Consider the following 25,651-nt stretch of genomic DNA (forward strand, 5'->3'; position numbering starts at 1 on the left):
GGATATTTAGAAGAAATTAAAATAAAGGATGAAACTTGACCTTATTTAATGCCCTCAGATGGCCAGTTTGAGTAAAACAATCACAGAAATTTACAAAGCTATGGTTTTGGAGTTAAAACACTGCATCAAAGAATTTACATTAACATGCAAGATATTTTCCTACTGCTGTGATAAATAATGAGGTTCTGTTAAAAACAAAACAAACATAATTTACGCAATACCATCATTCTGGTTGGCATGATAAAATTGATGGATGACTAACAGTACTAACTATGCTCTTTTGTACCAATAAAGCTAATTTAGTTGATTTTGGATTCCCACCAAAATTCCAAGAGATTTCTGTATAGCAAAAAATGAAGGAAGGAAGGAAAGGGGCAAAAGGAGCAAAGAAGGAAAGCAGAAGGAAGGAGGGAAGTCTACCAAGACCCAGGGCCCGGACAAATACATTGCAGTACACGCGCTTGATGTACTGTTATGCAGCCACCAAAGGAGTTAGACCTACAAGAGCAATAAAGAGGTCTGAGTACGTGAAGTGAAAACGTTAAAATAAGTGGAGAAAAAGCTAAACGTCAAATAGCTTCATGCCTGTCTATCTAGCTGTGACGGAGAGATGGGAATTACACGCGCGAACCCCCAGCTCACCCCGCCCCAGGGGAGTGGGACCAACGAGGGACAGGATGGGATTTCACCTTTCGCTTTATTAATTTTGGCCTTGCCTGAGAATTTTAAAAAATCATAGGTAATGTTTTAAAAATAAGCATTTTCAAGTTAACGGCCGAGGCTGCACGCGTTTCTTCCCTTTAAACGTGTCCCGCGCGCTCCCGGGCGCGAGAGTCCAACCACGTGCCCCGCCGCGGGCGGCGGGAGACGAGACGCGGGATCCTAGAGCGGCCCGGAAGTGCTCCCGCCCCGAGCGCCCCGCGCGGCGGGCGGCCTCCTCGCTGCGGCGCATTGTGCCGGCTGGCGCGCTCCCGCCGACGCCGCGCCGAGAGCCTCCGCCTCCGGGCCTCGTCCCGCTCCCGAGAGTCGGCGCCGGGGCCCCGGGGCGGGCGGGCGTGGCAGGGAGAGGGCGGTGGAAGGTAAGCCTCCGCCCGCGGCGGGCGCGTCGTCCCGGCTTGGGGACATGGCGCGGGCAGGGCCTGGGAGGAGCGCGAGGCTGGAGGGCCGTGCCCGGGGGTAGCGGCCGCAGGTCGGCCTGGGCCGGGAGCGCCTGGAGTGCGACAGCCTCGGGCGCGGGGAAGTTAAGCACAGGGTTCAGTCCCTCAGGTTTGGCTCTGAGAGCGGGTTACGGGGCTGTGAGCGGACTGGCTTTCGGGTGCGGGACCCTGGAGCCCTGGCGTGCGCGCACTCACGGGGAGCCTGCTGGCGGTGCGGGCGCCGGGGCTCCCCGTGCTGTCGCCAGCCCGCGTGCCCGGGCGCCCACTCCCCGCGAGGCCGCCACAGCGCCTGTCCCGCGGGAATTCAGCGGCAGGGCTGCACTTGCTGACACTGTGCAGACGTACAGGTCTCCTGGGTCGCAGGCACTGCCTGCGTTTCTGCCGATTCTAAGGACTGTCCTCCTAAAGAACTTGACCTTAGGCGGCCTACCTGAATTCCCCCGACAGCCGTTTCTTATCTCCTGAAGTAGCGGTTGTCATCAAACCTCAGAGGGTCACGTGAACATTAACTGTGGTCCGGTGTTGAAAGCAGGAGTCCCAGGAAAGTAAGTTCATTCATTAGTCAAGGACAAGCACAGTTTCTGTCTCTTCTCTGTCTAATTTCACTTTTACGTAATGAGTCTGAGCTTTTTAACCATGCTGAGTGAACTGTGTGGCCCCTAATTTCTCCATGAGCGCTGTAAGGTATTTTTATTGCTATTTCTTCACATCGAGAGACTGAGATTGAAAGAAGGTAAGAAGTTGGCTGAAGATCACACAATTAGTAAATGTTAGAGCCAGAATAAGATCCAGTTCTGAGTGACTTGAAGGTGTATGCCTTTTGCACGTTACGACCTTCTATTTCCCATTCTTCCCACATCCTTTGGTCCCCAAGCGACTTGACTTTCAGTGAAGAGCCTGGGACCTGTGACAGTTGCTTATATAATCAGTGCCTATCGTTAGCTATTGCCATTTTTCTATGTAAACGGTGATTTTTACTGCTTAGGAGGGAATCTTCAAAGGTGTTTCTAAAACGTAGCTCCAGCTGGAGGGTGCTTTTTAAACTGTTCAAGGACAAGATGAATGCGGACTCAAAGGAGGTTTTACCCCTGGATGTGCAAGCTCCTGAGGTTTGGGAAGAACTTCTGACAGTGAAAATGGAGATGGAAAGTCGCCTCCAAGTGCAGGAATCCAGGTCGAAATGTAGTAATCCCCTGGCAAGGGAAATTTTCCGAAGGCGCTTTCGACAGCTGTGCTACCAGGAGACCCCTGGACCCAGGGAGGCCCTCACCCGACTCCAGGAGCTTTGCCACCAGTGGTTGAGGCCACATGTGAGCACAAAGGAGCAGATCGTGGAGCTGCTGGTGCTGGAGCAGTTCCTGACCATCCTGCCCGAGGAGCTGCAGGCCTGGGTGCGGGAGCACTGTCCAGAGAGCGGGGAAGAGGCTGTGATTTTGCTGGAGGATCTGGAGAGAGAGCTCGATGAACCTCAACATGAGGTAGGAAGGGAGATTTGCCAGGAAAACGTATATATGTGTGACCCTTGAGTCCTTTGTTTTATACCCCCTTGACTAACTCTAATCCTGCTTTCTGCTTCTTTCTGGGAAGTGTTTCTTTAGACAGTTTCCTCTTCAAAAGTCAAATCTCATCTCTCTGTTTCCAGGTGGTAGCCCACACGCAGGGGCAAGAAGTCCTCCCTGAAGAGACAGTGCCTCTGGGAGCACAGACATCACTGAGCCTCCAGTCCCGGCCTGAGGAATCCCTCACCCGTGACACTGCTCGGCAGCCCCACCCTATTGGAGAGACAGGTGAGGGACAGGATTTTTCTGGTGCTGAACATATGAGCCCCCCTTGTCAAGCAAAAACAAATAAAAAGCCCGGACCTGGGGAGCCAGGGGGTCAGGAGTCCCTTTGCCAGGTGACAGCAATGCTCCGGGTTTCCAAGTGCACAGTGTGCTCACTGTGTCCCTTTGCCCCACACTCAGGCTCCCCCCGAGTCCCAACCTGGAGGCTCTCTGGTCTCCTGGCACGTGGCACCTCAGGGAGACTTCCAGGAAGCACTGTGGGCAGCGGCTTTAGAGAATCGGTGTAATAGGGTCAGATCATGGCTTTGCCTCTGGAAGCTGCTTGTACGTGGGCAGGTCACTTAACCATTTGCTCTCAGTTCCCTCATCTCCAGAATGGGGTTGATCATAGCATTGCCTTAGTCTGCTCGGGTTCTCATGAAAGAACTAGCACATGCTGAGGGGCTTACACAACGGACTGTTCTGGAGGCTGGATGTCCAAGATCAAGGTGCCTGCAGGGTGGGTTGTTGGTGAGACCTGTTTTCCTGGCTTGCTCACGGCCACCTTCTTGCTTTGTTCTCACACGTGCCTTTCTCTGTGCACGTGCTTATTGGGGCGAGGGAGAGAAAGAGGGAGGGAGAAAGAGAAAGCTCTGGTGTCTCCTCGCCTTATAAGGACATCAGTCCTTTTGCATTAGGGCCCACCCTTAATTATCTGAATTCCTTTCCTAAAAGGCCCTGTTTCTAAATACAGTCAGGGCTTCAACATGTGACTGGGCGGAAGAGAGATGACACAATTCATTCGAGCAGGTGTGCACCACAGAAGGCGGTTGTGAGCACTGAACGTGAGCAGCCGACAGAAAGCACTTGGCGGGCTGTCCCTCAGGGTCGCCTTTGCCAGTCTGGCCGACGTTCGCAGGGCAAAGCTGTGAGCGCACTCAGTAGGTGGCAGACTGGCTGGGGAAGTCCGGTGGAACCAGCCTTTGCCCCTCCTGGCAGGTGACGTCGTGTGGGTGCCGTCCTGGGCACGTGGGGCCGAGCCGGCTGCCTTCCTGTCCTGGCTCCCCCGCCACAGCTGGCCCAGCTTCCGTCCGATTTCTCACACCAGACTTCGTCGCCTCTCACTGCTGGTTAGCCGTCTAATAGTCGGCGTGCGGCTGTTGCCGCTCTCACACCAGCCCCATGCGGATCGAAGCCAGACTTCCCTTGCTGCCCTGCCTCCTGCCTGTGTTTATTCTGCCTGCCCTAGCAATCATACGGTTATCCTGGATTTCTGCCACTTGGAACACAGCTCTTGACTTAAATTGAAAAGATGTTTTTGAGTGACTTCTGTTGCTCTACAGACCTCCTTCCTCTGGCTTCTGTGACCTCATCAGATTATAAGTCCTTTGGTTTCTGGGCCCCTGGGTGTCTCAGTCCATTAAGCATCCAATTCTTGATTTCGGCTCAGGTCATGATCTCAGGGCTTCATACTCAGCGGGGAGTCTGCTGGAGATTTTCTGTCTCTCTCCCTCTGCCCCTCCCCACACTTGTGCATTCTCTCTATATAAAATAAATATGTCTTAAAAAAAGTCCTTTGGTTTCATTTTCCTCCTTCATGAACATCTTTGTAATCTGTTCGTTTCTTCCTCGTCTCCCTGTGAACTTGAACTTTTTATATTCCAGCCATCTTTTCCTTTCTTCTGCCTTCCAAACTGCATCTAGAACCCTACTGGGAACCCCTTCTTTCAGGAAGCACATCTGAGCCAGTCCTTCCTCCTGTCTGTCCGTCGCTCCCTCCCTCCATCCAGTCATCCATTAAGCATTTCCTGTGGCCCCAGGAGAGTATCCTGAAAGCGTCTACAAATCAGAGTTCTCTTAGTGGGACTATCACTGCAGGTATGTGTCTTCAGGAAAAGCCAGTTTTGCAAAGCAACATAGTAAGTGTTTGAGGTTACAAGGACCAAATCCAAGTTCCAGCTCTTCAATTTTTTTTTTTAAAGATTTTATTTATTTGACAGAGAGAGACACAGTGAGAGAGGGAACACAAGCAGGGGGAGTGGGAGAGGGAGAAGCAGGCTTCCCTCAGAGCAGGGAGCCCGATGCAGGGCTCGATCCCAGGACCCTGGGACCATGACCTGAGCCGAAGGTAGATGCTTAACTGACTGAGCCACCCGGGTGCTCCTTCAATTTTTCTTTTTTAACTAAGGAACATTTAAGGTTACTTTGTATCACTGAGTTTGAGTTTCTTTCAGAACTGCTGATGGTAAAAAAAAAAATTCCAAATAATATAGACGTTTATGTATTAAAACATGAAAGTTCTCCAAATTTTATTCCCTAGGAGCGACCATTCTTGTCAAATTGCTGTATATTTTCCAGACTTTCTCTACATATGTACAGAGTCTGTCTAGCTATTTGTCTGTCTTTTATTTGCTATTCACTTCTTTCAAGAGGTGGGGTAATAACATCAGGGTGTTTTGTGGTGCATAGTTTGATAACATAGGTGACAGTGCTTCGTTAGTCACGGACGGCTGTATAAATGGTCATTATTAGAAGGTGAGAGATGTCTTTGTTTTTATGGTCTACCCAGTTCTCTTGTACATTGCAAATATAAGTGTGCCGTCCGGGCAGAAGGGCAATACCGATCCCCCTCGTGGCCTGTTTCTTCTCTGAAGACGCATTTCTGTTTTCCAAACCTGTTGTCATCCCCCAGCTAAAAGGAGCGGGAAAACGTGGTCTAACAAGAGAGGAGTCCGCAGAGGCTCCTGTTCAGGTGCGTGAGGGACAATAATCAGATGTGGGGGAAAGAGCTGGGTGTTCTGGTAAAAAGAGGAGGGCTGGAGGCTGATCTCTTTGGGCTCTCTGGTTGCAAGGGGGAAGTCTGTTGGTGTGCAGGCTCCTTGGGAGCTTCCCAGGTGTAATCTGAAACCAGCCCCCTCGTGTGGGGGCCAGGGAGAGACTGAAGACAGCGGGTAGGCGGTGGTTTTAATAAGCAAAGGAGGCTTCCCCGGGAGGCTCTTCCTGGGTAGCAGCAACGTGAGTAGATCTCCACACCCAGCTGTCAAATCATGGAAGTTTATACAGACGCCTTACCTGCTTCGGTTGTGTGTACTGTCCAGATGGTGTTGGCCCCCTGTCATTGTCACTGACCTTGGGGTGGCTCCTGGAATGGGGCAGGCAAGTGGAATTCACATTCCAGGGACAGAGGAGGGGGTGAGGCGCTTCCAGTGGTCAGGGTCCAGCTCACGGGTCACTTGGCAGTCATGTTTTCTTGACGGCTTCCCCGAACAGTCCTATCCGCAGAGCCTGAGACATCCTGAGGATACCACAGGGCTGCTCCCTAGTGTTTAGACAGTTTGGGTCTGTTTGTCTCCATTCTTTCCTTCAACTGCTCCAAGTCTGATGGGGTTGGTTGGACAACTCTCCAGTATGGGCCGGTTCTGTTGGGAGTGTTTGCCTCAGGTGCCTGTCCCTGGGCTGTCATTTGAGGCCATAGTAGTGGATTGGTTTCAATGCTTTCTTTTATTCATTCAACAAATATTTATTGAAAACTGCCTTGTGCCATCTGTGATTCAAGGAATAAAACAGAAAGATCCCGCTGTCATGGAGATTAGATTGTGGCAAGGGGGGGGCGGACAAAGAGGGAGGTGATGCAGGGTGTTAGAAGGTGGTAAGTTGTGGAATGGGACCGAACAGGAGCAGGGGAGGGAGATTGTGAGTGTGGTGGGTGGTGAGATGCTCGCAGTAGTAAGAAGAAGTAAGGAAGTAGGAGCTGAGGGAAAACTTGAAGGAATGAGGGAGGGAGACTTGCTGTCATCTGAGCAGAGCCCATAAAGGTCTGTGCGGGGAACACACCGGGGGTGGTGCTGATTTCACACTTGTCGAGTACTCCTGAGACCCCTGGTTGGCAGGATTGAACACTTGTCCCATAAAGGAATGAATGAGTGCATGGGGTGAATTCCCTTGGTCACTGTGAGGCTCCCCACCTCAAAAGGGGGAGGGACTTTTTTTTTTTTTAAGATTTATTGTTTTTTAGAGAGTGTGTGTGCGAATGGGGCTAGGGGCAGAGGGACAGAGAGACTCTCAAGCAGACTCCATGCTGAGTGCGGGGCCTGATGTGAGGCTCAATCCCAGGACCCTGAGATCGTGACCTAAGCCCCCAGGCGCCCCATGGTGAGGGAGTTCTAAGGGAGACCTAAGAGCAGCCACCCTGATCTCGACCCGCCCCTCCCCGTGAAGAGGTAGAAGCAGTTCTTTCCAGGCTCAGACCACGTAAGGTTGGACTAGGCGCATTTTGCCTAAGAGGCCAGACTTCTTTGTTACCTGGAGGAAGGCGTTAGCATGCCGACACTGCTGTTCCTAAGCTCCTTGCTGCTCTGTGATGTGGGGTCACATCAGGTTAGAAGCATCCTCTCCTTTTGCACACGCAGTGACCCTCCCGTAGACTCAGGGAACAAGTGACATGTGCCTGGTCTTTTCTGTTTCAGATGGAATGACCAAGGCTGAGGACAGAGAGCTGGTGCTGAGGAAAGACTGTCCTAAGATAGTGGAGTCCCATGGGGAGATATTTTATGGACAGACCTGGGGGGATCCCCCCCAGGACCCCCGACATGGAGAGCTCGGGGACCCTGAGGGTTGGGCAGTGGGGCACTGGGGCAGCCCCCGAGGGGAGGGACGGCACAAGTGCGACGCGTGTGAGAAGAGCTTTGCCCGGAGCTCAGGCCTTGTTTGCCATCAGAGAATCCACACCGGGGAGAGACCCTATGAGTGTAGTGAGTGTGGGAAGACCTTTAGTCGGAGCTCTGGCCTTTTCAATCACCGAGGGATCCACAACCTACAGAAACGGTACCGCTGTGCGGAGTGCGGGAAGGCCTTCAGTCAGAGTGCGGGTCTGATCCAGCATCAGAGAACCCACAGGGGAGAGAGGCCCCATCTGTGTGGCCAGTGTGGGAAGAGCTACAGTCGGCGTTCGTTCCTCATCGAGCACCAGAGGAGCCACACGGGTGAGCGGCCACACCAGTGCCCCAAGTGTGGGAAGAGCTTCAACCGCCACTGCAACCTCATCCGCCATCAGAAGACCCACCCGGCGGCCGCACTGGCCTAATCATCGCTGGCTGCAGATTTCCTGGATCACTGGCCAAGTCGCCGGGGGAGGCTAAGGCTAGAAAACGTCTTTCTTCATGTCCCACTAGGTGCGTTTTGGAACAAGTACTGACCTGAGGCCTGGGCACATCTGAAGAGGAAGGTGCAGGTGTTTGAAGCTGCTGCTTTCCCTTTGGTTCCTTTAGCTGTTCCCGGGTTGCCGTGCCCCCATCCCTCGTAGGTACTGGCTTTGGGACGGCTGCACAACTTTCCCCATCACATAATCAGTAGCGCTGCCATGGCCACACGCCTGAAGGTCTGTATCTGTTGAGTTCCTTAAGAGCACATAGAGGACTGCTGATGGTTTACAGTAGATGGGCCTGTGGTGTCCCTGTGACCAGTACCTACGGGGCCGACCCCCTTCCCACTCGCTTCTCCGGTGCCCGACCAGCGCTGTCTGCAGACTGCATCCATTTCTGAAGCACAGCTGGCGGGGAAATGGCGCCATCATTGTCCATCTTAAAGACAAGGAAGCCGTGAGGAGTCAGGGTTTGAAAACCTGGACTTTTGGGGCGCCTGGGTGGCTCAGTCATTAAGCATCTGCCTTCGGCTCGGGTCATGATCCCGGGGTCCTGGGATCGAGCCCCGCATCGGGCTCCCTGCTCCGCGGGAAGCCTGCTTCTCCCTCTTCCACTCCCCCTGCTTGTGTTCCCTCTCTCACTGTGCCTTTTTCTATCAAAAAACATAAAATAAAATAAAAAATAAAAACCTGGGCTTCTGTTTTGGGATAATTTAAGCTAATAGAAATGATAGAGCTTTCATATGCTCTTCATATCCCACCCGTGTTTTTAGTTAAAGCCCCGGCTTTGGGCTTCACTCCCCAGGAGTTTATGGTGCTGTCCTGCTTCAGTGGGGTCGTCAGGCTATGTCTGCGGAGCTCGGTCACCCAACAGTCCCTTTGTGCTCGTCCGTCACATCTGCAGCTTTGCAGGCCATCTGTGTCCCGAGTCCAAGGCCGCCCTGCGGAGTTGGGTCACCAGCCACATAAGGTGCTTATATTTTTATTCATTCATTCATTCATTCATTTATTTATATTTTTTAAAGATTTTATTTATTTACTTGACAGAGAGAGACACAGCGAGAGAGGGAACACAAGTAGGGGGAGTGGGAGAGGGAGAAGCAGGCCTCCCGCGGAGCAGGGAGCCCGATGCGGGGCTCGATCCCAGCACCCTGGGATCACGACCTGAGCCGAAGGCAGACGCTTAATGACTGAGCCACCCAGGCGCCCCTTTATTTATTTATTTTTAAAAATTTTATTTATTTGACCTGAGCTGAAAGTAGCTGCTCAACAGACTGAGCCTCTTTTGATCCAGTCTCCCTCTCCTTTTTCCCATTTCTCTACTGAGTGGGTGGCCCAGGAAGTCTTATGAACAAAGGTCTTACGAACAGTTTCCCGTCACAGAGATAAATTACCGAATGCACAGCATTACCTACAAATTCCACACAACGCCATCTTGAGGCAGGGCATCCATTTCCCTCACTGTGGGGGAAAGTTCTACCTGCTGCGAGAAGCCCAAGATGAATTTCTGCATCCTAGCAGGCTTAAAGATAGGCCCTGGGACCATCTGATAGAAATGTTGGGCATGAAATCCAGGAATGGTCCGAGGATTGGCTGTTGCTGATTACATTAGGGCTCCCTGCCTTGAGTGAGTTGAGATTCAGAAGTTCAACTCTGAAAGTTGCCTGTCCTCATGCCTTGTTGTGTCTCCAAACCGTGTGGTACAGCGGGGCATTAAGGACCAGGAGCCAGGTCGCCGGGGATGGAGTTCCTGCCCAGTGAGGTCTGCAGGGTGGGGCCTTGGAGAAGTCACCTGGAGTGCATTTCCGAGAAGCAGAGCCTGGGCAGGGATTCAGGTCCGGGGCATTTACTGCAGAGGGGCAACTGCAGGGCAGCAGGGGAAGCAGGACATGGAGGAGAGGGCTGAGCAAGACGTGGTCTCAGAGTCTAGCTGTAGCCTAATTTGGGGGAAGGGTGTCTGGAACAAAACTCACCTTGGAGGCCAGGGGCTAGCCTTGTGTGTCCGCACTCACACTCATGAATCGAGGGCGGCCCAGAGAGCCGCGCAGCTGCCCTTGTCCAAGGCCAACTCTGCCGAGAAGCGGTGGCTTTGAGCCTTCAGCAGCTGGCGCTCACGGTGGCCAGGGGAAGGGAGCACTGGCTGGGTGCGGGGCAGGGCACAGGACATGGGCAGCTTTCACCGAGCTCAGCCTCTCAGGCCTGTTCCTGCGCTTGGCTGCCCGCTTCTCACAGTTTTTCTGAGGAGCAGCAGGTAGCAATGAGAGGAAGGGACACTGTGATCTCCAGAATACACATCAAGTGAAGAGAAGGGGACATTATTACTAACCTTGAATATGATCTGTAACGAGGCAAAAGGAGGGCTGGGCAGCAGTGAGGGACCTCCTAAGTTCAAGTGTTTGGGGGACTTTTACCTCAGTTTTTTAAGTATATTACAGACTGCTGTCACGTGGGCTTTAGAAATAAATTAATTTGGATCAGGGGAGCAGAGAGAAGAACGTAAGTTGATATTAAAAAGTGAAGACGTGTCCTGAGTGGAATTCCCTGTTTTCCCTGAACTGGGAGCATTTAGTTCATGCGTAACATAAATGTGCTCTGCAACAGTCTGTCCATTAAATTGGTGTGGGAGTTCACCCCTCCCGGGGGCTTTCCCCTCCTGCTCATCGCCCCGGGCCTGGCAGGCTGGCACGGGGCTCGGGCTCCATCACGGCGCAGGGCAGGCGGGCAGCTCACACAGCAGCCCTGTATCTCCCATAGTTCTGGAGACGGAGAGGCCTGCATCCAGGCACCAGCTCAGGCTTAGGTGACTGCACCTTCCTTTGTGCTCACGTGACCTCTCTTTTGTGTGCCTGGGGGAGGGAGGGAGGGAGACGGAGAGACAAACCAAGAGTCAGAGACAGACAGGGGCAGACAGACAGCAAGCCTCTTAAAAGGGCACTAATCCCACCGTCATGACCTGACCTGACCCTAATTACCTCCCAAAGGCCCCATCTCCAAATACCATCACATTGTGGGGTTAATTTTAACATATGCCTGTAAGGGGGGGACACACAAATAGTCCATCACATGACCCCACTGCTTCCAGTGGCTGCTCTCAACAGGTCTCCATCTGGTTTTTCAGCTCTGCCTGAGAACTAAACATACCTGCATCTTTATATAACCCTGTTACTGTGAATAAGGAGTTTATTTCTTCCTTTGCTCGTTTCTCTTAATTGTGATGCACTAGCCAATCTCTGCAGCACAGTGTGGAGCACAAGTCATACGAATAGTCACCCTCTTATTCCTAATTTTGAATGGATGTATCTGATGATTTGGCAAAAAATCACATTTTCTGTGTGTTTCTGATAATTATCCTCATAATATTAAGAATATTCCCTACTCATTTGCAAAAATTCTTTATCATGAATGATTTCTTTTAGAGAATATTAGTCTAGTACCTCTTTCCCATCCTTTACTTTCTCAAAAATTATTTCCTTTGGATATCCTATGTACAGAATTGGATTAATTACAGTCCTTGGTATGATTCATGACACACTGTCATCATTGGTCCTTGAATGCCATGATTTTGATTATCTGGTTGGTAACTTAGGTAGTTAATTTAGTACCTAGCACTCATTAATGTGTCATTAAACACAAACAAAACAAAAGATGTTGAAAAACACCTGTATGGCCAATCACTTGGCACCCCTCATCTTTGCCACCCGAATTTCCCAGTTAAAGGACATCATCTTGAATCCTGATTTTATAATTTTTTGCTTTCCTATTCCTAAGAACTATAATTTTTAATTGATTTTAATAACTATAAAATTTCCTATGTTCAGTCTTGTCTTTTAACTCATCGATTAATCCAGTCGTGTTTATTATGATTATCAGTTTATCGCTACCACCCAATTTTGTCTTTTCTATTTTCCATGATCTTTCTTTAATTTTTTTCTCAGTTCCTGTTTTATGTTGGTTAGTTTATGTTTTCTTCTCTTTCCCCCATTTACATGTTTGAAAATTACACATTTTTAGTCTTTCTTTTCACTGGTGACACATGAAATTTCAATATGCCCACCTGACTTGTGAGATTATGAAACTAATCTCTGTGTGTGCCCATCTGCATGATATTGCACAAAACTTGAATGCCTCCCAGGAGCCTGCTCCAACTGTTGATTAGGATTTTAGTTACACTTGACCTCAAGTTGAGCTTGTCATTATAATTATTGTTATTAGTGGGTTTTTATAATCAACGACTAATTAGATTTTCACGTATGTGTTTTAACACATTGGTTTTACTCACCTAGGCTTTCTCGAAGATTCGCTCTTGTTGTCACTGGAGCGTGCTTTTCGGTGGTTTGGCATTGGCAAGCTCCGTTAGGCTTTGTGTGAACATGTTTTCGTTCCACTCTCCCCCTTGAATATTGGTTTCCGTGTATTTGCAGTGAGAGAGCTCTCATGAACTCAGTCTGCTTAGAAGGCTGACTATTCTTTTCTTTCACCACTTTGAAGTGTTTCTTCCAACTTGAGATTTAGGTCATCCATCAATTCCTGCAATTCTCACTCAACGTCTCCCTCAAAGCTCTCTTGGCTCTCCTGTTACTTGTATGGATTGGGCTTTCTCGCACTCTCGGCCAGGTCTCTTACTCCCATCGTGTTTTGCTGATCTTCATCTCTCTGTGATATATGTCTTCTGATCAGTCTTACAATTTACTTATTCTCCATGAGCCATATTTAATATGTTGTTTATTTAACATAGATTTTCATCTCAATGCTTATATATTTCATTTCCTAATGTTTTATTTGATTCTTTTCCAAATCAGTCTGCTCTTCTCATTTTATATCATGTTCTTCCATTTATGCCTTCTAGGCGCCTAAAACATATTTAAATGTTCTAAATACAGCTTCCCGTTGCCTTCAGACCATTATATATCTGAAGCTCTTAGGGAGCCAACTCCGCTGCTCATTTCTACAGACTTTTTCCAGGGTAAATGCTTACTCCTGTGGTCCATTATTTTCTGCCATTGCACATTCTCAAGACGGATATTTTTTTATCTGTGGCAGTGCCCTTGTTGTAGGGCATGGAAGCGTCACTATGGGGTTGTTCTTTTTTTAAATATTTTATTTATTTATTTATTTGAGAGAGAGAAAGAGAACGGGGGGGGGGAGGAGGAAGGGGAGGGGCAGAGGGAGTGGGAGTGTGGGAGAAGAAGAACCCCCATGGAGCAGGGAGCCTGATGCGGGGCTCGATCCCAGGACCCCGCGATCATGACCTGAGCCCTGAGCTGAAGGCAGAGGCTTTACCAACTGAGCCACCCAGGTGCCCCTGTTTGTTGTGGTTTTAACATATATCCACAAATTCCCTTACCCTCCTGCCTTCCAAATTCAGAGTCTAATTCCATTCTTCTTGAGTGTGAGCTGAATTTATCCTCTGGTTCAGAGATTCCCTTGTCATCTGTGCCCAGTTTTCTAAAAAGCCCATCAAAGGCACTTTTCATTTTTGTTACAGTGCTTTTCATGTCTAGCGCTTCTTTTTTGGTTCTTTCCTAAGATTTCCATCTGTCTGCTGACATCGCCAATGCACCTGTTCTTGCACACTATCTGCTTTATCTGTTAGAGCCCTTAGCATATTTTTCGTAGTTATTTTAAATTCATGGTCTGATAATTTCAATATTCCTGCCATGTGTTGTTCTGATGCTTGTGCTTTCTTTTCAAATTGTGTTTTTTCCCTTTTGGTGTGTCTTGTCATTTTTTTCTTGAAAACCAGACAAGATGTACTAAGTAGAAGGAAGGGCTTTAAAATGGCCTTTAGCAATGTGGTAGCAAGGTGTGGAAAGCATTCTATTTTTATTTATGTATGTGTGTATGTATGTATATATGTATGTATGTATTTGTCTTAGAGCGTGCATGTATAAGCAGGGTAGGGGAGAGTTGGGGGTGGTGTGCAGAGAGAGAATCCCAAGCAGACTCTACACCCGGCACAGAGCCTGAGTTGGGGCTCGGTCCCACAACCTGAGATCATGACCTGAGCCAAATCGAGAGTTGGGCACTTAACCAACTGAGCCACCCAGGTGCCCCCAAAGGATTCTATTATTAAAAACAGGACAGGGGCGCCTGAGTGGCTCAGTCCGTTAAGCATCTGCCTTCGGCTCAGGTCATGGTCCCAGGGTCCTGGGATCGAGCCCTGTGTTGGTCCCCCTGCTCAGTGGGGAGTCTGCTTCTCCCTCTACCTGCTGCTCCTCCTTGCTTGTGCTTTCTCTCTCAAATAAATAAATAAAATATTAAAAAAAAACAAACTATAAGACAGCAGGCCCCACATGCAATCACTTATGCTAAGCCTCACATCATCAAACTGAGATGTAACTTAAATACCGCTTCAGCTCTCCTGGAACTGGAATCATAAACCAGTCGATCAGGAATCAGCTGGTCAGCACTAGTTAGGGAACGTGCCTGGTAGGTGCCTGTTGCCCCTACAGGAAAGTGGCCTTGCAATGACCAACCTGATTTTTCTGCCCAGAGTATCTTCCTTGTTCCCAGACCCTTCTGCCTTTAAGTCTTTCAGTTTGTACAGCTTCTCTCCATCTGATAGATGGGGTGCTGCCCAATTCACAAATTGCTGAATGAAGCCAATAAGATCTTTAAAATTTACTCAGTTGAATTTTGCTGTCAGTGAGCCTCTGTGTCTGGACTGAACTTTGCAAGTGTTCCCCAGTGCCCCCTTGTCTTCGATGGAACGTGGTGGCTGAAACTGGTGATTCCTTTCTCCCACAAGAAAGGCTAGAGCTGGCTGAATTGGGGATTTCTCTTCCCCCAGGTCAGTGAGGATCTGATAGCACCCTAGCAGATTAGGCTCAGGATAGCTAGTCTCTCCTGGAAGGCAGGCCTTATTAAAAAGAACAGAATGCTCTGACATATCTAAATGGTCCCCTTTCCTCTCCTCCAGCTGGAAGCACAAGGGCATTTTTCTCTACTATTTCCTATGGAAATCTGGTCAAGCTCCTGGAGGTAAAACACACAGTATTGTGGGGGCCTCCCTGTGACCGGAGCTCCCTGGAGTGTTCATCTCTCAGGGTTGCCCGCACTGAGCCTCCAGCCATTCCTCCATTCGTATTTGGGCTTTCCTACCCTCGCCTGGTAGCAGGCAGTTACTACTCTGGAGTTTCTGCTTCCCACACCTTCCCTTCCTGGGTTCGTCTGACTGTCCAGTCACGGGCCTGCGGTTCGTCGCGTCCTCCCCTCTCCCTGCATCCAAAAGAGCTACTGGTTTCTCAGTGTGTTCAGGACAGACTGGCAACTCGCAAGCTCCTCACATGTAGAACCAGGAACCTGACGCTGTGTGTAAGCAGAGGTCAGCCACTCGCTTCTCACAGCTAGACTGGGGCGGGGGGGGGGCTGTGTAACCCCTGAGGCCAGATCACTGAAGAGCGGGGTGTCCAGCTGCCTCGCAGGCCGTTCCCGGGAGGGACGTGAGCCACCATATGCCATCACACTCAGTGAGCTGGGTGGATGGGCCCTGGGAGACCTGAGGCCTCCTGCCGGCCAGCCATGCTAATGAGCCCCGTTGGAAGGAAGTCCTCCAGCCCCAGTTCAGGATGACAGCAGCCTTGGTTGAGCCTTGACTGGAACCGCAAGGAAGACCCTGAGCTAGAATTACCCACTTATCCTGAGTTCCTGAATTACAGAAATTGTAAAAGATAATAAATGTGGTTTCAAGCCAGAGAGTTTTGAAGTAATGAGTTATACAGAAATAGGTAGGGGCGCCTGGATAGCTCTGTCAGTTAAGTGTCTGCCTTCGGCTCAGGTCATGATCCCAGGACCGAGGGATCCGAGGACCGAGTCCCACATCGGGCTCCCTGCTCAGCAGGGAGTCTGCTTCTCCCTCTCTCTCTTCTGCTCCCCACCGCTCATGCTCTCTCTCTCAAATAAATAAGTAAAATCTTAAAAAAAAAAATGAAAGAGCTAGCTCAACACACTGCCTTACTGGTGGCCTATATCAAGTGTAGTATCACTGAAGGTTTCTTTAGCACCATTTCACAACCGTGCCTGGTACCTGCATGTTCCCTCCTCATTTCTGGCACCTGGGAAATTTCCTGTTCTTTCTTTGAAGCTCAGCTATTTAAATTTTCTGTTGTTATACTTTATCATTTACTTGTGCCAGTTGGCCATGCTAACATGATTTTCTGTAAAATTATAAATTACTAAAATTAACTCCAGAAAAGATAGAAAATTTAAAGAGACTACATATTTCTTAGAATCAAGTTTGATTAAATATGATAACATAGTTCAAGTAATGGCTTAAATAAAACTTCATTTATCTTTTTTATAAAAGAAATATAGAGACAGATAGTTTAGGACTGGTATGGCAGCTCCATTATGTCATACATACACACACACATTGTTTCCAGGGATATAGGCTTATACATTTCTGTTAAACCACTGTGGTATCTGCTGACATTTCTCATGATCAACTTAGGATCCAGTGAATCTGCTAGATCTCCAGCAATCACATCTGCAATATAAGAGTAAAGGAGTAAGGAAAGCAGAATGAAAAATAAAAGTCCAGCCCTAGCTGAGTCAACTCCCTGTAGGTCCTTCTCTGAAAGCCCCACAGAGCACTTCCACAGGTGCCCCATTGACTTGAACATAGTCTCGAGGCTACGATCAGCTGCTTGGGAGACTGTAAAAAGTTGTCCCATATTCCAGTGGTGCTGCATTCAGATAGAATCAGGATTATGGCTCTGAGGAGGAAAGGGAAAATGGATGTTGGGTGGACAGTGAGCAATCTCTGCCGCAGACTGAGAAGAAACAGAAAAATTATCAAAGTTCTAGCCCTAAGACAGTGCCAGGTTCAGTGAATTTCACAGTAAAATCTATAAAAACTCTAAGGAACATAAAGCTGTTTTTATTTAAACTTTCCTGGAGCATAGAGAAAAAAAGGAAATTATTCCAAATAGGGTTTTTTTTTCTAGTTTTGTTGAGAAATAATTGACATACATCACTGTATAAGTTTAAGCCAAGTTCTTTTATAAAGTAAATATTACATTGATATTAAGACCTGTCAAAACTAGCATAGAGAAAACTACCAATCAAATTTACTTATAAATATTCAAAACTCTTAAATAAATACTAGCCCAAAAGGTCCAGAGCACATTGAAAGAAGGATGGACTATGACTGATAAAAATTTAATACCCATTATTAAACTAGGAATAAATAATTACAAGTTAAATCTTAAAAATAACTTCCAAATTGGCAGCATGAGGAGCTCCAAGGACCCACTCAGAGTGAAACAGTCATAACTGGTGAACACTACCACTGACAGTCTCTGGAAATTGTCCTAAGAGCACACAGCAAATAAGGAAACATTTGTTCAAGAAAATCTACTAAATTTTGGTAAGAACACGATCTGTAGCACTTGTGCCGTGAACTGCTTCCTGTCCGATCCCCATCCACGGGCTCAGCGTGAGGGAAGCTCCAGTCTGGTGCTTCTGTCTAAGAACATGGGGCTCCCAGTTCCCCAGGCTCAAGCAAAGCCTACGGCACCCCCCTCCCCCAAGAGGGACAAGGTACCAGCATGTTTTTAATCCCTTCAAAGCTCTATTTTTTCAGAGACTAAACTCCAGGCAAATATGACCAGTAAGTCCAGAAGAGCTCTTTCCCCGACCCAGCCCCCGTTCATGGGGCAGAGGGTCTATGAAGAGCTCTTTCCCCCACCCAGCCCCCATTCATGGGCAGAGGGTCTACTTCAGGCATGGCAGGCTGAGAGAACTGGAGCCCCAAAAGCCCTCACAGAAGCTATAGGGCCGAGGTTCCATGCTGGGAAGACTAGAGGCTACACCCTAATCATAATGCAGAAGTGTCACTGAGAGAAGTGGGTCACTGTCCCTGTCCTCAGCTCTGGAGCAGTGACTCTTATTTTGCCCCAGTGAAGGGGCGGGTGTAAGAGCAGAGTGCTTTGAGGCTCTCCCCAATGGAACTGACTGTACTTGGAACAGATTATGGGAAAGGTCAAGCCTAAAGGTACTCTCTGAAACAGTGTAGATTTTGGTATTAGGCAATTTAAAGGAAGCTGATAACTCCATGAAAGCTAAGTAATAAATCTTAGGCTGGCTAGTTTACCAAGGAGAACCAGGAAAAAAGACAAGTAAGAAGAACCCTCTTGGAGTCAGAAAGAAACCTTATACATACTGGCCCTCAAAACTATCCCTACACAGGGGTTTAAATTTAATTGTATCATACTTGAATATTTTATGGCACAAGGTATTGTTGAAAACAATAGAGCAATCAGCCACCAGTTAATGATGCCGAACTGCTGGATGTGATACCAACAAAGACAGGTTCCTAAACAAAGAGGGCCTACAGAGATAGCCCTTCTAAACCACTATCATATCATATCCCATTGTGTATATATACCACAGTTTCTTTACCCACTTATCCATCAGTGAGCACTTAGCTTGTTTCCGTATCTTGGCTATTGTAAATAATGCTGCAGTGAACATGGAAGTGCATATATCTTTTTGAGTAGTGTTTTTTTGGTTTTTGTTTGTTGTTTGTTTTGTTGTTGGTGGTTGTCTTGATAAATACTCAGAAGTGGAATTCTGGATAATAGGGTAGTTCAATTTTTAATTTTTTGAGGAACCTCCATACTGTTTCCGTGGCTGCACCAAATTTACATTCCCACAAACTGTGCATGAGGATTCCCTTTTCTCTGCATTTTTGCCAACATTTGTTATTTCTTTGTCTTTTTTGATGATAGCCATTCTAACAGGTGTGAGGGGATGTCTCATTATGGTTTTGATTTGCATTTCCCTGATGATTAATGACGTAGGGCATCTTTTCCTGTGTCTGTTGGCCATCTGTATGTCTTCTTTGGAAAAATGTCTATTCGGATCTTTTGCCCATTTTTTAGTAGTTGGATTTTTGTTTTTTTGTTTGTTTTGTTTTGCTATTGAGTAGTATGAATTCTTTATGTATTTTGGATATTAGACATTTATCAGATAATGTGATTTGCAAATATCTTTTCCCATTCCATAGGTTGCCTTTTCATTTTGTTGGTGGTTTCCTTTTTTGTGCAGAAGATTTTTAGTTTGATGCAGACCCACTTGTTTACTTTTGCTTTTGTTGCTATTGCTTTTGTTTTTGGTGTCAGATTCAAAAAATCACTGTCAAGACCTACATCAAAGAGCTTACTGCCTGTGTTTTCTTTTAGGAGTTTTATGTTTTAGGTCTCCCATTCAAGTCTAATCCATTTTAATTTTTGTATATGGTATAACATAGTGGTTCAGATTCATTATTTTGCATGTGACTGTCCAATTTTCCCAACACCATTCATCTAAGAGACTGTCTGTCCTTTTCCCATTGTATATTCTTGGCTCCTTTGTCATAAATTAATTGATCATATATGGGTGGGCTTATTTCTGGGCTCTCTATTTTGTTTCATTGATCTATGTGTCTGTTGTTATGCCAATGCCATACTCTTAATTACTATAATTTTATAGTATAGTTTGAAATCAGGGAGCATGATGACTCCAGCTTTGTTCTTTTTCAAGATCGCTTTGGCTATTCAGGGTCTTTTATGGTTCCATACAAATTTTAAAATTGTTTGTTCTATTTCTTTGAAAAATGCCATTGGAACTAAAATTTTTTTTATTTAAATAAGGAGAATTCTTTCAGATGAAAAAAATTCCTGTCTTTGAAAGGAGAAACAACAGGTACTGATCCAGAGGGAAGAGCAAAGGGCAAGTGTGCCACCATGGCATGCTGAATCCATGATTCCATTTCCCATCCAAGGCAAAAGCTTCCCAAATCATTGGAATTTTAATAGGGATTTCATTGAATCTGTAGATTCCTTCAGGTAGTATGGACATTTTAACAATATTAATCCTTCCAATTCATGAACATTGAATATCTCTCCATTAATTTGTCTTCCATTTCTTTCATTAATGTCTTATAGTTTTCAATATATAGATCTTTTACCTCCTTAGTTAAATTTACTTCTGGGTATGTAAATCTTTTTGGTATAATTATAAATGGGATTATTTTCTTAATTTCTCTGATAGTTCATTATTAGTGTATAGAAACAACAAATTTTTGTGTATTGATTTTGTATCCTATAACTTTACTGAATTCATTTAGTGGTTCTAACTGTGTGTGTATGTCTAGCATTTTTTTTTCTTTTCTTTTTTAACATTTTATTTATTTGTCAGAGAGAGAGCACAAGCACACAAGCAGGGGGAGTGGCAGGCAGAAGGAGAAACAGGCTCCCTGCCGAGCAAGGAGCCTGATGCAGAACTCAATCCCAGGACCCTGGGATCATGACCTGAGCTGAAGGCAGATGCTTAACTGACTAAGCCACCCAGGCGTCCTGCATTTTCTTTTTTTTGTTTTGTTTTGTTTTGGTTTGTTTTTGGCATCCTGCATTTTCTATATATAATACCATGTCATCTGCAAATAATGACAATTTCATTTCTTCCTTTCCAATTTGGATACCTTTTTATTTCTTTTTCTTGCCTAATAGCTCTGGCTAGGTCTTTCAATACTATGTTGAATAAAAGTGGTGAGTGGGCAGCCATATCTTGTTCCTGATCTTAGAGGGAAAGTTTTCAGCTTTTCACTTTTGATTATGATGTTAGCTGTGGGCTTGTCATATATGTCCTTCATTATGTTATATTCTCTCTATACCCACCTTGTTGAGAGTTTTTATCATAAATGATGTTAAATTTTGTCAAATGCTTTTTCTCCATCTATTGAGATGATCATACAATCTTTCTCCTTCATTTTGTTAATGTGGTGTATCATATTGACTGATTTGCAAACCATCCTTGCATCCCTAGAATAAATGCCACTTGATCATATGTGTGATTCTTTTAATGTATTATTGAATGTGGTTTGCTAATATTTCGAGGGTTTTTGCATCTATATTCAGTAGGGATATTGGCCTGTAATTTTCTTTTCTTGTGCCATCCTTGTCTGGTTTTGATATCAGGGTAATGCAGGCCTCATAAAAGGAGTGTGAAATTCCTTCCTCTTCTCTTTTTGTGTAAGAATTTAAGAAAATCATTATTCTTCTTTGAATATTTGGTAGAATTCACCAGTGAAGCTATCTGGTCTTGAACTTTTTTTTTTGTTAGGACCTTTTTGATTACTGATTCAATCTCATTAGTAACTGTTTTGTTCAGATTTTCTATTTCATCATGATTCAGTCTTGTTAGGTTGTATGTTTCTAGGAATTTACCCATTTCTTCTAGGTTGTTCAAGCTATTGGCCTGTAATGTTCATAGTAGTCTCTTATGACCCTTTGTATTTCTTTGGTATCGGTTGTAACATCTCTTTCCTTTCTGATTTTTATTCCAGTCCTCTTGTTTTTTATTTTGGTGAGTCTACCTAGAGGTTTGTTAATTTTATCTTTTCAAAGAACCAGCTTTTAGTTTCATTGATTTTTTTTCTACTGTCTTTTTAGTCTCCATTTCATTTATTTCTGCTGTAATCTTTATTATTTTCTTCCTTCTACTAACTTTGGGCTTCCTTTGTTCTTCTTTTTCTAGTTTCTTAATGTATAAAGTTAGATTGAGACTTATTTTTCGAGATAGGCATTTATCACTATGAACTTCTTAGAACTGCTTTTGCTGCATCCCATATAGTATGTTACATTTCCATTTTCATTTGTCTCAAGGTATTTTTTTGATATCTTTGACCTGTTAGTTGTTCAGTAGCATGTTGTTTAATCTCTACATATTTGTGAGTTTTTAAGTTTTCCTTGTGTAATTAATTTCATACCATTGTGGTTGGAAGATACTTACATGATTCAATCATTTTGAATTTATTAAGACTAGTTTTGTGACATGATGTGATGAGCACTGGGTGTTATACACAAGTAATGAATCATTGAACATTATATCAAAAACTAAAGATGTACTATACATTGTTGGCTAATTTAATTTAAAAAAAGAGTTGTTTTGTAGCATAACATATAATGTATCTTGGAAAATGTTCCATGTGCTCCTGAGAATGTGTATTCTGTTGCCTTAGGCTGGAATGTTCTGTAAATATCTGTTAAGTCTATCTGGTCTAACATATCCTGTAAGGCCAATGTTCCCTTATTTTCTGTCTGGATGACCTATCCATCAATGGAAGGCCCTACTGTTGTTGCACTGCTGTCTATTTCTCCCTTTATTACTTTTTAAAATATTTAACATACAGTGTAATATTGGTTTCTGGAGTTATTTCTCCCTTCGTGCCTGTTTAGTATTTGCTTTACATACTTAGGCACTCCTAAGTTGGGTGCATAAATATTTACAAATGTTAAGATTTTATTTATTTATTTGACAGAGAGATGGAGAGCACAAGTAGGCAGAGCGGCAGGCAGAGGGAGAAGGAGAAGCAGACTCCCTGCTGAGCAGGGAGCCCGATGCGGGGCTCGATCCCAGGACCCTGGGATCATGAACTGAGCTGAAGGCAGACGCTTAACTGACTGGAGCCACCCAGGTGCCCCCAAATGTTATATCCTCTTGTTGGATTGACCCCTTTATCATTATGTCATGTCCTTGTCTTTTATTAGTCTTTGTTTTAAAGTTTATTTTATCTGATATAAGTATAGCTACTCCAGCTTTCTTTTGGTTTCCATTTGCATGGAATATCTTTTTTCATCCCTTAACTTTCAGTCTTGTGTGTCCTCACATCTACAGTGACTGTCTTGTAGGCAGCATATAGGTGGGTCTTGTCTTTGTATCCATTCATCCATTCAGCCACCCTATGTCTTTTGATTGGAGAATTTAGTCCATTTACATTTAAGGTAATTGATAGGTAAGTGCTTATCGACATTTTGTTAATAGTTTTGTTTTTGTAGTTCCTCTCTTCTTTTCTTGCAGTCACAAAAATTGGGGCACCAGACTGGGTATGAGCTCCTTTTGGAGGTGACACCAAATACTACAGTCCCATGAGACCAGGAACATAAGCTTCCCTGGCCTCCAGAGCCAGATGATCCAGAAGCATCCCCTAGGTGGCAGCCACAAAAATGGAAACACCAGAGGCATGTAAAAGCTTGTTTATGAGAGATACTGGTGCTCTAGAGCATGGTAAAGGGAGACTGCAAAGATGGCACCTGCCAGTTTCCTCTCTGGAATGTTCCAGCAGGCTCCTAGGTATATATTCAGTTAGATGCTTGCTCCTCAGGCCAATGTTTTAATAGAAGCAGGTGAGCCTCCTTCACCTTTGATCTGAGTGCTATCAGCTGCCTCTGAGCCCTGTAAGAGCAGTTTCTCAGATCACATCAGTCTTTTGGGTCTTGGGACGCAGGCCCCCGTTGGTCTTCAGGTGTATGTTTTGAGGAGTTGTCTCTCAAGTGTATGTCTTAAAAGTTGGTATACCTGACGTGGGTTTGAACACATTGCTCCTCAGGGAGAAGCTCCAGGTTTTGAGTTCCTTCCCACTTGTGGGTCACTGTGCCAGGGGTGGGCTTTATTGTGAAATTGTGTTCCAACTCTTTTACATGCCTCGATGTGGTTTTCTTCTTGTTTGCCAGGTGTGTAGTTGTCACTCAGCCAACCTTTGTTTTTTAAGAGGAAATTGTTCCATTCTAGCTGGACTCAATGTGTCTCTGGGTGGAAGCAAGTTCAAGGTCTCCTATGGTGCCACTTTGAACCAGAACTTCCCAGCACTTGTTTGTATAAGTGGTCCTCACAACCCTGTGGGTAATCTGTCCCTTTTTTTTTCCTTCTGAAGGAGAAAACAGTGTTTCATAGGGTTATATACTTCACCAAAATTAAGAACACATCTAGGAGGGCTATTCATCAAAAGCTCCTTTCCTAATAACTCTTCATTCTACCCAAATGGAAAAAATGTTATAACCAGCTACTTACTCATGCAAAGGGAGAAAAAATAAAATGGAGCTTTTCTGCATTGCAGCAGTTGGAAAAATGAAGTAGATGGCTGACTAATCAACACTAAAATTCATAAAAACAATTTTTAAAACAGCACAAAAGTGGCATTTTATTCTACTTTAAATACTGGCCATATCTTAACTAAGCAGCTTATTTTCCTGGATTTAATTTCATCTGGAAATAATTTTTTGACCACACTATTAAATAGGCTAGGGTTGAAGCCATTTTATAATTTACTTCATAAACATACATTTGCTTTATACAAAAGCAAGGTGTCCAAGACTACAAGCAAAGTAATTTTTTAAGTTGAAATTACACAATACTGCCAGATGGATAATACTTTGATCGTGTCAGTGGCTCCCTGGTACTTACTGAATACAATTTAAACTCCTTGCTCTGGCACTGAAGACGCCTACAATGTACCTATTTCAAACTTGCCTTAGTTCTTAAATCTGACAAACTCCTTTAGTAATCCCAGCTCTTTCACACATCACCCTATCCACGTGCTAACAGCTCACAGCCAGAAATAACCTTTTCCTGAGATTCCTTGTCTTTCAGCTCACCATTCCCAAGGCATTTCTCATGGCACTGTCCAATTTATGTGCACGTCTTACCAACTTTAGTATACTGCAACCCTAAGCCCAAGTATGTATGTGTGCATATGTTTTATATTTCATTATCAGACACAATAAGCACTTGGAAGTATTTTTCTACAATATTTCCTCCTCTACAGAGAAGGCTTTAAGGCTGGGAAAGAGCAGAAAGAGTGAAGGAGGCACAGCGGTCCCGTTAATCCTAGTTAAGTTACACGTGTATAATGCTTTCTGGTTTGTAAAAAGCTTTCACATGATTTTCTCCCCATGACATAAAAAAAAATACCGAAGAAAAATGAACAATGTTTAAGATCAAGGCTATGAGCCGATATTTAGGAAAAATAGAGAAAAGGAAATTGCTAGCTTTGTGGAAGTTAACAAAAAATTAATTTAAGGAAATGTTAAAAGGCTAAAAAAGATTAAGTGGAGAAAACCTGTAAAAGTTTGGAAAGCTATAAAGTTTTAAATTAGACTGCAATGAGGGGAAATGAAGGCAATGAAAGACTGCAGGAAAGTGATGAGGGAAAGCCCCAGAACCTGCAAAGTCTCTTGTTAGCCTGTGTTGCTTCAGAGTAGGAACCCAGGAAGGGTACTTGAGAGCACAGGAAACACTATGCTGGTGACTGAACAAAACATGGCCCTGAGATCCATGAGAAATGGAATCCATTCTTGGCACAGCCTGGTAAAGTTGGAAGCTGGTGATACCAGGAAGATGTCAGCCTTTGAAGAACTCAGTAGAAGGTGATTTGGGTGAAAACAAGACATCACAAAATTCTTATTGTGGCTTCACATGTTGATACTTTGGACATTGTCAAGTACGATTCCAGTGTAATTCTGAACAGATACATTTTCTCCTACTGCCCATACTTGGGTTCCCATCCTCATTGGCTGCCTCTGACTTTATCTTCCTATCCTGACACATCCAAGGAGCAGTTCTGAAAACATGAATGAAGCTTGTTATAAATATCTGGTGTGAATCCTCTCACCCGGAGGAAATCATAAGCTGTGATTCAAAGTGGCTCGAAGTTGGGAGGGAGGGATACAGATGGTGTCTTGGCAATTTGTTGGGCCCAAGATAACTAAAAGGTGAGAAACAAGCTGTTGAACATCAAAGAATTTACATTAAAATTCATAACCAGTTGGATC

At 45.4% G+C, this 25,651-nt stretch overlaps 1 protein-coding gene across 2 annotated transcripts; it reads left to right on the forward strand.

The window, feature by feature from the left end:
- The first annotated feature begins 1,593 nt into the window (after positions 1-1,593).
- ZSCAN9 (zinc finger and SCAN domain containing 9) lies at positions 1,594-8,574 on the forward strand. 2 transcript variants are annotated; one of them, XM_088024184.1, is made up of 4 exons: positions 1,594-1,702; positions 2,143-2,635; positions 2,800-2,944; positions 7,387-8,574. In XM_088024184.1, exons 2-4 carry the CDS (start codon positions 2,216-2,218, stop codon positions 8,001-8,003), a joined length of 1,182 nt encoding a protein of 393 aa, XP_087880310.1. In that variant the 5' UTR covers positions 1,594-1,702; positions 2,143-2,215; the 3' UTR covers positions 8,004-8,574. The 2 variants fall into 2 exon arrangements, with proteins under 2 accessions (XP_087880310.1, XP_087880309.1); XM_088024183.1 differs by having other exon boundaries at positions 1,594-2,635.
- The last annotated feature ends 17,077 nt before the right edge of the window (positions 8,575-25,651 follow it).

The sequence above is a fragment of the Eumetopias jubatus genome, unplaced genomic scaffold (genome assembly GCF_037043125.1).
Source record: "Eumetopias jubatus isolate StellerSeaLion01/CBP00866 unplaced genomic scaffold, mEumJub1_p1.0 scaffold_6, whole genome shotgun sequence".
In the NCBI taxonomy this organism is placed as follows: Eukaryota; Metazoa; Chordata; class Mammalia; order Carnivora; family Otariidae; genus Eumetopias; species Eumetopias jubatus.

Excerpts from the sequence above, each read along its gene's own strand:
- ZSCAN9 (XM_088024183.1), top strand. The coding sequence starts at position 2,216 with ATGAATGCGGACTCAAAGGAGGTTTTACCCCTGGATGTGCAAGCTCCT. Across the intron at positions 2,636-2,799 it reads TCGATGAACCTCAACATGAG|GTGGTAGCCCACACGCAGGG; the intron begins GTAGGAAGGGAG and ends CTCTGTTTCCAG. Across the intron at positions 2,945-7,386 it reads CCACCCTATTGGAGAGACAG|ATGGAATGACCAAGGCTGAG; the intron begins GTGAGGGACAGG and ends TTTCTGTTTCAG.